Raw genomic sequence first — 15,292 nt, forward strand, 5'->3', positions numbered from 1 at the left:
GGGTAAAAAAAACTCTCCTCGAGTAGTTCCAAACATAATCATAGATAATGCCTAAGAAAACTTTGTTACGAATATGTATGTGAATTTGTATAATGGTAAAGGAAGAAAGGATGTTTTGTTGATTTCTTTTCTTCCCTCCCCATTTTTGGTTTTGTTTTGGCTTTGGTTTTTTTTTTTCCTACTATTTTGGATTGGTTTTAAAACTTTTTTGGCGGTGGAAAAGATCGGTGATGGAGTTTTTCTATGGAAGGGTCAAATCCATTGTTTTGGTTGCTGAAATGTATGATACTACTTGTTATGGTTGTTATTTGGGTTTTTATATTGTATTTAGTACACATTAGTTGTGGTTTGATGCGTTGGATTTGATTCTTAATATTCCATTTGAAACTTCGAAATTAGATAAAAATTTAAAATAAAATAAAAACATGATTATTGTGATTTTATTCATTGAAGGACAAACGTCCCTTCGGGGGATGATTTGGGATACCATTTTATAAATATTTTTTATCATTGTATTTTCTAAATTATTATTTTAAATTGTCGTGAAATAAAAATAAATAAATAAATAAAAACCCATGAATACTAACTGAGAAATGCACCTCAGTCTGGCTCTGTCCCCTGGCAGATTAACGGGGCATTATGAGCAATCTGAAACCCAAAATTAATGGTCATTGATTCACTCGTTACTACCCTCGATTTATTACTCAGATGCTAGTTGTCCACATCCTGTCACATTTATTCACAACTTATTCCAGGAAAAGCGGCAGACTTTCTAACTTTATTGTCTAATAACGATCGCACAGAGCGCAGTTCCGGACCATCCGAAATCACGTCGCCTTTTATTTTCTATTCTCCACTTCCAACCCATCATTCTCTATTTTTGGAAAACCCTTTGATTTTGAATCCTTCTGCTTTAACCTCCCTATTACACGAGAATCTAGAAAGAAACTGTAAACGAGAAAATGAAATTATCTAATATTTAATCTTACAATACGGACTTCTGATTCTAATCGAAGCTAACAATATTAACTCCCATTGTGTTTACTTTGATGCATGCAGTATATATACTCTCGATCAACTGAACCGGATCATTCCTTTTCAGTATTCAGTTAGATCGCTGGCTTCTTTTCCCAGAATTCTGTTTAATTTAAGCTCCCAATCTAACGTAATTATCATGACATATTTCATATGAAGAATGCAGATTGATGACGACACCCTTCATATCCTCTCCCATAAGACACAACACAATCACGATTTATTTTGCAAAGAGAAATTATATGACCTACAAGATGCAAGTGATCAGAAAATCAAACATTTTAAGAAACTTACCGTTTTTCATTTGAAATCAATGGGCCACCGGAGAAATTATGGTAATCTGCCTTGCTTTGTACATTGTACGAATCGTGCTATTCCCCCTTTAAAGGAAAGTTCACACTACATCCCCCTCTCACCACCACTTCATTACCAATGGAACTTCCCCAGAATCAAAACAACGGCTATGTCACCGTCATCATTTCTGTCCTGGTACTCTCTGGATTTACTGTCATGGATCTTGCTGATGCAGTTGTAAGTGATATATGTTCTACTTTCCAACCCTTTCCTTATGGCGAGTACTAATAAAGCTTATCTAGTTAATATTTTGATCAAATTTGACAGCTTTTATGTTGAATATCCATGCTAGTGGGTAAGCCATGGAGGCGATTTGGGTAACACAAGATCACGCTCCATTCATGACGAGCCCTTCATCAATCCGGTGCTTATTTCCAAATTGCAGTTAAAATGGAAATTTTTCACTGGTGATGACACAACTGCTACCCCAGCGGTGGCCGATGGGGTAGTCTACTTCCCATCATGGAATGGATATTTGTATGCAGTGAATGCATTTAACGGTGCTCTTGTATGGAGGAGGCATCTAGGGGAGCTCACAGGGCTTAGTCCAACAGGGATTGTAGTGAATGTAACTGTGTCAAGAACCACACCTGCAGTAGCTGATGATCTTATCGTTATAGGAATCTATGGCCCGGCAGTGGTTGTTGCTGTCAACCGATTAAAGGGGACGCTCGTGTGGTCCACCGTGCTAGATCCACATCCCAGATCTCAAATCACCATGTCTGGAACACCTTACTCCGGGTTAGTCTTTCTTTTCATTCATGCTATAACCATACATAAAGAGAAATGAACAGCTTCTGATGATATTTAATTATTTTTCAAGCAATTGTGGCTTGGCATTTCTCACCAGTAATATGCGCAAAATATATTGCTACCCATCATGCATTAATGAACAATCTTCATTAGAAATATTTTGGTGGCAGGGATTTCTACGTTGGCGTATCATCACTAGAGGAAGCCCTACCTCCTGAACAATGTTGCACTTTCCGGGGTAGCATGGCCAAACTAGACATTGGAACTGGAGAGGTACTCTGGAGAACCTATATGATTCCAGATAATGGTGGCCAAATAGGAGGCTACTCAGGAGCTGCTTTGTGGGGCAGTAGCCCTGCCATTGACATTAAAAGAGGTCTTGTTTATATTGGAACTGGAAACCTATACAGTGCTCCAGCTGAGGTGCTAGAGTGTCAAGCCAGGCGAAATAATCAAACAACCCCCTCTCAACCTGATCAGTGCGTCGACGATCCAAATGTTCACTTCGATTCCATTCTTGCCTTGGAATTACACTCCGGAAAAATCAGATGGTTTCGCAGATTCGAGAGCTATGATGTTTTTTATTTTGCATGCCTAGTGCCCAATAATCCAACCTGTCCTCCTGGACCTAACTTGGACGCTGACTTCGGAGAAGCTCCAATGCTGCTCACCATATTTTCAAATGGCACAAAACGTGATGTTGTTGTTGCTGTCCAGAAAAGCGGATATACGTGGGCTCTAGATCGCGACTCCGGTGATATAGTTTGGTTCAATGTTAGAACCAAAACAAAACCCTATATTTGATACAACTTGAAGAAGATCCCAAGAAACATATATATATTTTTTGAAAATAACATGGCAAAGAAAAATCAGCATCATATTCTACTTCAATTTATTATGTCGCCATAGAAATGATATTGATGTTACTAAAAGGAAGTAGACTACTAACTACGAAATGTGGTGTATGGTGCAGGTGGCTGGACCAGGCGGTCTGGAAGGAGGAGGAGTGTGGGGTGCAGCTACAGACGGAAAAAGGGTTTACACAAATATAGTAAATAGCTATCTTGCGAGCTTCAGGCTAGCACCATCCAACCAAACCACGACGTCTGGGGCATGGGTAGCGTTGGACGCAAATACAGGCGAAATTGTGTGGTCCACAACAAACCCCAGCAATGAAACTGCACATGGTCCAGTTACGGTGGCCAATGGTGTGGTTTTTGCTGGGTCCGTGGCACCTTCAGGCCCATTCTACGGAATGGACGCAGAAACAGGAACTATAATATGGACATATAACACCAATGCCACCGTGTACGGTGGTGCATCAGTGAGCTACGGCTGTGTTTACCTGGGGCATGGGTATACAGTGGCCTTAGCCAAGTTCCATCCCAGTTGGAATCGTGGAACCTCACTCTTTGCATTCTGCACCTTGTGAGGCTTTAAATGCCATAACTACATGTGGGTGTAATGGAAGGCGTTAAGAAATAAACTACTCTTGTGGGTTAAAGAAATATCTAAAGTACTCCTATGGGCCCTGAATTTAACGGCCACCGGGCGTATATATATATATATATGATGGAGATTAGTAAGTATGGGGTTTACTTCCAAATGTTTTGGTTTCAACCGACTATAGGGCATTCAATTTAGTTCTTTTGCAGGAAAAATGCCCAAATTTTCCATGACTGAAAAACATAACTATCTGGATCCTGCATTTAATGAATTATAATTATATTATTTCAAAAATTCAACCCATTAATATAATACTTTATTTGATCAAATTAATTTTCCAATGAAAAAAATTTAAAATATTAATCTATATATAATATTGTAAAGTAGGTGAATATACTTCCTATTTTTTTATTTTTAAAATAAAAAATATCTATAAAACATTTTGTACAAAACTTATCATATATCTTAAAAAATTAATTTTTAAAATTTAGATTTTGAACTAGTAAAATTTTTTTATAGGTTATTAGAACTATTACTTTTCCGATATAAGCCTCCAAGAATTTTGGTATGTTATATAAAAACCTTAAATTAAATTTAATTTAAAAAATATTAAATAGGAAGCGCAATCAAACAAACACTTAATTATTTTATAAAATAAATAAGCAAATCTACCGATTGAGAATAGGTCCAAGAATGCAGCTAGGAAGCACATATGCGAATAAGAACAAGAAGAATATTATTAGCTTATTGATCGCTCGGATTTTTGTCGTTTGTTGGATCAAAACAAAATTTATAACTCAATTCACTATTCTATAGCAATTTGTACCCGATCAAAAAGTGGTTTTAGTACAAACTACTGTAGTATAGTGGTTTTTAGGTATCGTCCACAAGGATGGATTATTCTTGGTAATTAAGGCTTGAACGAGATGATAAGAAATGATGGTGATCAAGTGAAATTTACTTGAAATTGCATGATAAAATCTCAAGATAGCAATGTATTCAAATTGAAATGAAAATGAAGTGTAAAAGAGAAGAAAATTAATAAGATGTGAGATTCTCGGAGTTAGGATTTTCTAGAGAGCAATTTCCATGGTGAATAGGTGTTAAGATCTAATTTTCATCAAGTTAGATTGAAAACCTAAATTTTCATCTAAACCGATTTTTGATTTAGCTTTAGGTCTAGATCTAATTTCTCTTCAAATTAGGTAATCTAATCCCAAGAGATCAATTCGAATCATATATTCAATTCATCTTAAATTATCTTCCGATGATTCACACAATGCAACTATTCAATCTCATCAAATCTAGCATTAAGAATTTGATGAATCTACCTAGCTTGCATTGTAGTAATCATCCAAGACAATTTGAAGAGAAAAATCCCCAAATTTCAATTAATCAATCAATTGGATCAAATTACCTTAGCAATTCAAGCTCAATTTTCTAATTCACCATAAATCTTGCCTCTAGATCCTCCCTCCTCCGAGAAAAACGAGATTTAGCCACTCATGCTTGGAGATTTGATCTCACAAGACATGTTTGGCTACCGAGAAAATAAGAGAAACTGAAGGAAAGTGGAGAATTATATAGAGAGAAGAAGTATGAAGAGTTCTACAATTAGAAAATGTATCAAAAGTCCCTAAATGAGTAAAATCCCATTTCTATTTATAGGCCAAGGTTAAAAGGACACTTGGCAACATTTTAGAGGTCTTCCGGATGCTTCTTCATCAAGGAATCTGGACAAAAAATGCATTTTCGCACGAGCCCCTAGCAATCTCGCATGATGGTGCAAAGTGGAGAGTCCATCAGCTTCATTTTCGTTCTTTTGAAGCGTTTCGCATGACTGTGCGAAAATTTCGCATGGTCATACGAAATTGCTCTTCACAATTCCCTTATGTGCTGCAGCCAATACCCATGCTGTTTCATTTCGCATGACTATGCGAAATCGAGAAATATGCTTTTCCGACTCCTCTTTGCAATTTCTCTCATTTCTTCATGTTTAATCCATCTCCACCACCTTCAATTAAGCTCCAAATCCCAATCCAAACTGATTGCATTGCTTCTTTCATTATGCATTTGGATCATCATCAACTTTATTTATTTTCTTCAATTTGATTAATCTCTTTTGTCACCAATTTATCAAAATTATACCTTGAAATGACTCCAAAATTTCATAAAACTTGTTAGTAACTCTTGTAAGGGCAACAACATGCTAATTGAGTGTTTTAGGCATAATTACTACTCAAAAGATGTGAAACTCATGAAAATTATTATCTAAAATATGCTCTTTTTGAGTAGTAATCACTTATTAAGGTACTAAGATATAAAAATTATGATTTAAATATGAATCATGTAATCAATATATAAAAAAATATAACTAGGATATGCATAATGTGACTAACATGCAAAAAATATGACTAAACTAACAAATTATGATCATAGTGTAATGAATGCGATCCATATAAAATATGACTAGAATACAAAGAATTCGATTAGGAAAAAAATGTTACTAAGTATAAAAAATAAAACTAAAACATGAAAAATATAATTAAGGTACTATGGTACAAAAAGTGTCATCAAGGTGTTTAGATAGAATATATTTAGATAAAAAAAATTGATTTTTATACAAGAAATATAACAAAAATAATAAGTTATAAAAATTATAACCTGGATAAAAATAATATCAACATGTCCTAAAAAGGTGATAGACGAAGAATATATATAAAATGATGTAAAATGCTTTTATTCACAAGTATTTATATTTGTATAAAATAAATATGCAGAATTTATTAAATATTAGAAAGTGTTACATAAAATATATTTAACTAACTTTAATCTTTTTATAAGTTAATTACCAAATTACAATAAAAAAATGTTTTTAAAATAATAATTGACTAATTTAAAAATGTTAAATTTTTAGACTCATGTGATGCAGAATTTAAACTTTAATAGACATAAGATAAGATATATTTAACTATTTTTTTTATCTTTTTATCTTATGTGTCAATTTATCGAATAATCATTAATATTCAATCGAAAAAGGGTTTCTAGGAGGGATCGATTGGAGAGTTTCTCTCTCTAAAATGTAGAGAGAGAAAATGACGTTAGGGCTTCTAGTAGTAGAATGGGGTGGAAGATTAGCAAGCCCTACTACGAAGATGACTCCAACAAGGATGGAAAACACAATCCACGCCTTTTCAAAGGGCGATGTTCACGTTTGTTCAAGAAATTCTCTAGTCATCTTGTCAAATTCAGAGGAAATGAGATCCTCAAGTTCTCAGTTTTGGATCACTTTGGCTAGGTTGTTTCAATTGAAAATGGGATCTATAATGAAATGGGAATTCTCTATATTTTTAATTTAGGTTTTTTTTTGCTCTAATTTCCATTTACACTATTGATTGTTGGAAATTTATCTTAATGTTTGGAGCTCTCAGAGTCCATGTGAGATTGTGACTCATAGATTCTAAATTCTGTAGGAGTATTGTCCCATTATTGTTTCTATATGTGTAGGTTTCACCTAGGATGTTGAATGTACTCTGCAAGACAAGAGTGAAAAGGGAAGAAACCTGAAGCAACTTTCAACTTTCAGCCACTTGGTTGTGTGGGAGTTTGGATCTTTGCAAGATTCAAATCTGGGTTTGAAATGTTTAGAGCTTGTTCTAGGTAAGTTTCTTTCTCTAATTTTATTTCAAAATAGCTTCCTATACATGCTCTGTATCTCGAATTCATCCCCCAACTACAAAAGGTTGAGGTTAGGAGATTGGAACGATATGGATGATGTGCATAATATTTTGCTTTGTGTTGTTTGCTTGTGGGCTTTCATTTATGCATTTTTTTGTTTACGTTTATGAATTAGATCAATGTTTTTGGGCCTAGTTTCTTTAAGCGTATTAGAAATTTTATTTCTAGAGTGGGTCTAGGTCTTGGTCCACTTTGGTGTAAGTTAAGTGATAGTCTCTTGATATGGTGGCTGTATTTGGGTAGGCACAGAGGGCATGTAGCCTATTACGTGTTCTCTCATCTTCAATTTAATGCACTTGCAACCTTTGTTTTTTTATTGTGCGTGCCCTGTCCCTACTTATCAAGGGAAGATGTGGATTGAAACATCTAATAGCAATCTAATCCTTCATAGTTGACCTGTATTCTTTCTATTGATTACAAAAAAACTTGTTCTCCCTTTGGTGCTTTACTAATTCTAAGCTTCAAGACTGCTCTGTGTTGGTTTTCTTTTCTTTCTGTTGTTACCCTTACCTACGGTTCAAGAGCCCTTATTAAGTTTTGTGCCCCCAATCCCAGTCTTAACTTAGATCCAAGTCTTGAGGATTTATCTACTGTGGATGAAGAACACTTGGCTTTTTGTGAGAGTTTTGCTAAACTTTACCTCATAGGTAAAGTCCTAAGTGAATCAATGTCTCTCAAGTACATTTCTTCCAAAATGAAAGTTGAATGAAAGACTTCGAGTCTTGTTTTATAGACTTGGGCAATGACTTTTTCTTCATCAAATTTTCTACTTATGAGGATTGTACCAAAGTGTGGGAAGAAAGACTTTTTTTCATCCAGAAACAAGTTATTGTCCTTCAAAAAATGGAGAGAAGAGTTTGATCCTTTTAGTGAGACTCTTAAGGCAACTACTCTTTAGGTCTAGGTAATTGGTCTCCTTATTGAGTTATGAGGGGCTAATACAGTTAGGAAAATCATGGCTTAAACTATGGTGGTTTTAAGAATAGATCAAAGGAATGAAGAGATTGCAAAGGCTTGTTTCCAATGGTGTGCCTAGAAGTGAATTTGAGTCAACCACTTAAATAGGAGTTTAGGTACTACAGAAGAGGCGAGATTAAGTTAGCCATAATAGATTATAAGGGGATCTGATGTAGGACAACCCTAGGATGGTTGCCTATACTCAAGGGTAGGAGAACTAGGGTTTTATTTTTTTTAGGTGTAAGGAGAGTAACAAGGAATTAATTTTATGGTAGAGAAAATTATAAGATAAGAAATAAAGAGAAAGAAGAAACAATGAAGAAAATATGGAAAACCTTAGAGTCTCACTAAGGTCTTTTAGGAGTCTCACCTAGAAGAAAATCAATGGAGTCTCACCATTGAAGGTTGCAACCTTGCAATGAAAGAAAATATAATATTAGGACTAGGGTTTTATTTTTTTGGGTGTAAGGAGAGGAATAAGGAATTAATTTTATGGTAGAGAAAATTATAAGATAAGAAATAAAGAGAAAGAATAAACAATGAAGAAAAGATGGAAAGCTAGAGTCTCACTAAGGTTTTCTAAGAGTCTCACCTAGAAGAAAATCAATGGAGTCTCACCATTAAGGGTTGCAACCTTGCAATGAAAGAAAATATAATATTAGGACTAGGATTTTATTTTTTTGGGTGTAAGAAGAGGAACAAGGAATTAATTTTATGGTAGAGAAAATTATAAGATAAGAAATAGAGAGAAAGAAGAAACAATGAAGAAAAGATGGAAAACCTTAGAGTTTCACTAAGGTCTTCTATGAGTCTCACCATTGAGGGTTACAACCTTGCAATGAAAGAAAATATAATATTATTCATCAATTCATTCCTTTGATTTACATTGATTAGCCTATTTATGGGTCTCTCTAAGAAATCCAAAGTCTACTAGGACTCTAATAACCTATTATGATTCTAATTCTAATTATAACATCCAAAGTTTACTAGGACTCTAATAACCTATCATGACTCAAATTCTAATTATATTATAACTCAACTAGCTAATCCTAATTAGACTCCAACAAATGCCAATCCCAATTCAATTATAATTAATATTAAACCTACTTAAAGTTTACTTAGATCTTCCCTTCTTCCTTGAATAAACTTTAAAAGGTTTTCCCCCATCAATTCCCCCCGGCTTGAAAGAACTTGACTCCGACGAGTTAAATGCTTGATACAATTCATAAAGATCGAGGTTAAGCTTCTAAAAATTGAGTTGTCGTAATCCATGTATTCTCAAAGTGTGGTTTGCCTGACCATTTCACCAAAAAAAATTGGTATCCACCTTGTAGAGTAGACACAAGTTAATCATCAAGAACATACTCGATCTCAGGACGTGGGCTAAGAGTATGTGGTAATTGAAGATCCAACTCTTCACTTACATCATTGTGATGGCCATTGTAGATATACAAATCTTCCACGTTAAATATTGGACTAAAATACAAGTCTAAAGGGAGCTCTAACAAATAAGCATTCTCACCCAACCGCTTTAGTACCCAAAATGGACCCGTTTTCTTAGCTTGAAGCTTTAGATATGTGCTTGAATGAAATATTTCTATTCATAGACGAACCATCCCTAGATCACCTTCTTGAAACTAAATATATCTTCGATGTGCATTTGTTGCCTCTTTATAGTTCTCATTACTGATTTTGATTTTTTCTCGTACCTTTTCATGTATATCTCGTATATGACGTGCAAATGCATCACCATCTTGGCTAGTACGGACAGAAGTAGGCAATGGTATAAGATCAATAGGTTGCTTAGGTTTCAACCCATATGCCACTTCAAAAGGTTAGTACCCAATAGTACGATTAGTCGAGCTGTTGAAAGCAAATTCGGCTTGTGGTAAGACATTGTCCTAATTTCTCAACTGATCTCTCACAATGCATCTCAAAAGATTACCAAGGCTCCGATTGACAACTTATGTTTGTCCATTAGTTTGAGGATGAAAAGAACTTGAAAATTTTAATTGAGTACCTAGCTTGGCCCACAAGGTTTTCCAAAAATAGCTCATAAACTTGACATTACGATCAGAAACAATGGATTGTGGTAATCCATGCAATCGAATTACTTCTTTAAAGAATAAGGCAACAACATAAGAAGCATACGAAGTCTTCTTACATGGGATAAAATGTTCCATTTTGGAAAATCTGTCAACCACAACAAATATAGAATCAAAGCCCCGTTGTGTTCTTGGTAATCCAAGTACAAAATCTATGCTCAAGTTTTCCCAAGGTTTGGATGGAATTGGTAATGGTGTATATAATCCTGTATTTTGCTTTGAACATTTTCCTACTTGACATACTCGACATTGTTTGATAACCTTCCAAATATCCTTCTTTAAACTAGGCCAAAAGAAGTGATCTTCCACCAAAGCAATAGTCTTATCTCGTCCAAAATGCCCACCCATTTCGCCTCCATGAAGTTCCCATATGACATGATCACGTAGGGAAGTCCTTGGTAAGCATAAATGATTTTTATAAAACAAGTACGCCTCTAAAATCTGGAAATCAATACGTGTTGCTTGTGAACCACTCAAAATAAAGGAATAAACATCTCCAAAATCAGCATCATTGTCATAGCAATGCTTTAATTCTTCAAATCCTATTATAATGGCTGACATGTTTACTAAAAGAATGGTATTCTTACTAAGGGCACCAGCTACTTTATTTTCAATTCCTACACAATGCTTTAAATTAAAGGTAAACAACTGAAGAAAACTACTCCATTTTTCATGTCAAGAGTTAAAGCTTCTTTTGAGAATTAAGATATCGCAAGGCTTCATCATCCGAATACAAAAAAAATTCCTTGTAACTGAGATAATGTTGTCAATGCCTAATTGTTTGCACCACAGCGTAGAATTCAAGATTATATGTGAAGTATTTTTTTGTCTTTGCCTCATTGAGCTTATCACTAAAGAAAGCCACACGATGTCCTTCTTGGCTAAGAATTGCTCTAATTCCCACATGAGAAGCATCACAAGACACCTCAAATACTTTCTCAAAGTCTGGTAGACGTAGGATAAGGGGGTTCACCATCTTGGATTTGATTTCTTCAAATGTCTTGTTGGCCGCCTTGGTCCAAATAAATAAACCAGGTTTCATGCATTCAGTAATTAGGGCTATAATAGAGCTGAAATTTCAAATAAATCATCGATAGAATGTAGCCATTCCATGGAAACTTCGCACCTCATGGATGTTTGTTGGTACTGGCCAATCAACAATAGCTTTGATCTTCTCTAGATCTATTTCAACACCCTTAGAAGACACAACAAAGCCAAGAAATACAACACTAGGGCTCATGAAAGTATATTTTTTCAAATTAATGTAAATTTTTCAGCCCTAAGAGTGCGCATTACTTGCTTCAAGTGTTCTTCATGATTTTCACAAGATTGACTATAGATAAGAATATCATCAAAATAGATAACAACAAACCGTCCAATAAAAGGTTTCAATTCCTGCATCATAACCCACATGAAGGTACTTAGAGCATTGGTTAGTCCAAATGGCATGACTAACCACTCATACAATCTATCCTTAGTTTTAAAAGATGTCTTCCATTCATCCCCTAGTCTAATACGTATTTAATGATATCCACTTCTTAGATCAATCTTTGAGAATATTACTAATCCAACCATCATATCTAGCATGTCATCAAGTCTTGGAATTGGAAATCGATACTTGATTGTGATTTTGTTGATTGCACGACTATCCACACACATCCGCCATGATCCATCCTTTTTTGGTGTTAGTGTGGCAGGAACTCCACAAGGACTTAAGCTTTCACGAATAAAGCCTTTAGTAAGTAATTCATCAACTTGCCTTTTTAATTTAACATGCTCTGTTGGATTCATTTTGTAGGTTAGTAAATTTGGTAATGATGCATTGGAAATCAAATGAATGGCATATTGTATGTCGCATAGATGAGGGAGTTGATTAGGTAACTCTGCAGGCCACAAGTCAGAAAAGTCATCAAGGATTTTACGTACGTTTGCTGGATATTCCTTATCTTATTCTTTAAATTCTTCTACTTTCCGAGCTATTAAAGCAAAAATAACTTTAGTTTCATTGCTCTCATTTTCAAATTGACACATAGTAAGTACATTTTTTGGTTGTGTATCATCCTCTGACTTCTTAATTGGAGAGACTTCTTTCATTGGACGAAGGATCTTCTTACGTCCGCTGTGTATGAGAGCATATGTATTTTCATAGCCATCACGTTGAACTCTTCTATCAAAGAGCCAAGGTCTTCCAAGTAAAATATAACTTACTTTTATGGGTAAGACCTCACACCATACAAACTCTTCAAAGTCCTTACCAAAAAGGAATGTTACTAAGCAGTGAAAACTTATCGAGATAGAGGTGTCATTAATCTATGCTACTCTGAATGGATTTGGATGTCTCTCTGTTTTAAGGTTTAGTTTCTCAACAAGTTATTGCGAAGCTATGTTCAAACTGCTACCTCCATCAATGATCATGGTGCATAATCTCCCTTGGCAAGAAATACGTGTTTGGAAAATGCTAGTACGTTGCCAATCTTCTTCTCCTTTTACCTTTGAGACAACTAATAAAGGTAGTACTAGAAGACTATGTCCTTCCGTCATACCATCATAGTAGTCACATTCTTTATTAACTTCATCTTCATTGTATGTCTCTTCTTCCTTTGGGTAACTCTCCAATTCAGATTTTGGTTCTTCAACACAAAAGTGTAAACCTTTGGTTGGGCATACAACAGCATAATGACCATGCCCACCACACTTAAAGCATAAAGGAGTCACGCCTACTTTTCTATCTCTAATACTCATTGAAGTTTTACCCTTATTACCATTCTTATGAGCCACATTCGAAGTTTGTTGAGTGTTTCCCCCACCATTCACATGATTAGAAGTTTTGAAGTTTGATGTGTTTAAAGGTTTGCTTGTTGTCTTGTTGGAGAAAGTGCTCCCAATTTGTGAACTTGGACGCCTGGAAACTCGAAATTTGAGGTCTTCTTCTCTTTTGAGGGCTAGTTGATAAACATCATATACGGTATAAGTGTGTGCGGCTATCATCTCAAGTTGAATCTTCATTCGAAGTCCAGCTTTGTAGTGGGCTGCAAGTTAAGCATCACTTTCCCGCACTTGATTTCAAATGCTCAATTCTTGGAATTCTTCTATATATTCTTCAATGGACTTGGTACCTTGTTTAAGGGAAAACAATTTTGTATACATAAGTTGTTCATAATCAGTTGGGAGAAAGTGTTCATTCATCTTCAACTTCATCTCGTCTTATGTGTCAATAGGTGGTTAGTCAGTTCTATGAACTTGATTCTCAATATTATGCCACCATAGACGTGTTGCTCCTTTCAACTTTGCCTTCACTAAACGAAGTTTTCTATTTTCGGGCATTGCATACCAATCAAAGTAATCTTCCATTGGCATAATCCAATCAAGAAAAGGTGTTGGATTTAGTTTTCCATAAAATTAGGCAACTTCAAGACGTACCTTTTTTGTCACATCATCATCTAGCTCCAAAAAAGTTTGGTCATTCCTTGTTTCCCCATCATAAAATTCTCTTGTTTTTCGTGTGATTGACTTGCCAATTGTCTAAATTGATGACTGGCAATCTCCTCTTCAATTGGTCATTTTTCTTGACTCTTTTCTAATAACTTCATGATCTCATCAAGTTTGCTATTTAGTAGTATTATAGCATCTTGAGGGATTGTTGTGGCTGAGATTTCCTCCAAGCATATTGTAGCGGTATCTTGATTGCTAAAAGTTTTTTTGGAACTCGTGATTGCATAAGTTGCTCCACTCCTTAATTGCATATGCCTTCAAGCCAAGAACTTTGGCTCTGATACCAAAATTGATGTCCCTAGGATGGTTGCCTACACTTAAGGGTAGGTGGACTAGGGTTTTACTTTTTTAGGTGTAAGGAGAGGAACAAGGAATTAATTTTATGGTAGAGAAAATTATAAGATAAGAAATAGAAAGAAAAAAAAAACAATGAAAAAAGATGGAAAACCTTAAAATCTCACTAAGGCCTTCTAGGAGTCTCACCTAGAAGAAAATCAATGGAGTCTCACCATTGAGAGTTACAACCTTGTAATGAAAGAATATATAATATTATTCATCAATTCATTCCTTTGATTTACATTAATTAGTCTATTTATAGGCTTCTCTAAGAAATCCAAAGTCTAGTAGGACTCTAATAACCTATTATGATTCTAATTCTAATTATAACATCCAAAGTTTACTAGGATTCTAATAACCTATCATGACTTAAATTCTAATTATATTATAGTTCAACTAGCTAATCCTAATTAGACTCCAACAAATACCAATCCTAATTCAATTCTAATTAATATTAATCCTACTTAAAGTTTACTTAGGTCTTCTCTTCTTCCTTGAATAAACTTTAAAATGCTTTCCCCCATCAGGATCTTAGAGAGTTGCTTTGGTTGTGACCTTGCTGATCACAAGTTTGATGAGAGTTCTAAAATGGATAAAAAGATTGGCATAAAAATTGAGAAAAAGAATACAGATTGTAATGATGCATATGGTGAAAATGAAAGACATGGTGAGAGAAGCTCTTCTTTGAATGAGTCAAAATCTTGGATTGAAGTAAACCAAAGAGGAGGATCGTGCCTTAGGTTCAAAGATTGGTTTTTACCCTAGTAAGAATCACTCTAATTTGGGATAAAATCCTGCCAATTGGGGCCTTTCTAAGGGTAAGAAATGAGACAATTCTGGTGCTGTTAAGGCTATTGCCACTAAAGTTTTAGGAAACATCCCTTCTAGAAGTAACCCTAAAAATGGTGTTAAGGATGATAAGAATTTGAATCAAGATGTTCAACCACAGGAAAAATAAGGAGAAAATTTACCAAACAAGCTTAGTATTGCTACTAAGGAAACTTTGCTCATTTCTAGCCATATTTCCATGGTCAATCCTCTGTATAGTGACTCTCCTATGGAAATGGATCTGCTTG

The 15,292-nt window shown here is 35.0% G+C and overlaps 1 protein-coding gene across 1 annotated transcript; it reads left to right on the forward strand.

The window, feature by feature from the left end:
- Window positions 1-685: 685 nt before the first annotated feature.
- LOC104879808 (uncharacterized) lies at window positions 686-3,650 on the forward strand. The gene is made up of 4 exons (XM_010654037.3): window positions 686-1,566; window positions 1,682-2,130; window positions 2,313-2,916; window positions 3,116-3,650. The coding sequence occupies exons 1-4, from the start codon at window positions 1,468-1,470 to the stop codon at window positions 3,572-3,574; spliced, it is 1,611 nt and encodes a 536-aa protein (XP_010652339.2). The 5' UTR covers window positions 686-1,467; the 3' UTR covers window positions 3,575-3,650.
- The last annotated feature ends 11,642 nt before the right edge of the window (window positions 3,651-15,292 follow it).

Source organism: Vitis vinifera, chromosome 1 (assembly GCF_030704535.1).
Source record: "Vitis vinifera cultivar Pinot Noir 40024 chromosome 1, ASM3070453v1".
NCBI lineage: Eukaryota > Viridiplantae > Streptophyta > Magnoliopsida > Vitales > Vitaceae > Vitis > Vitis vinifera.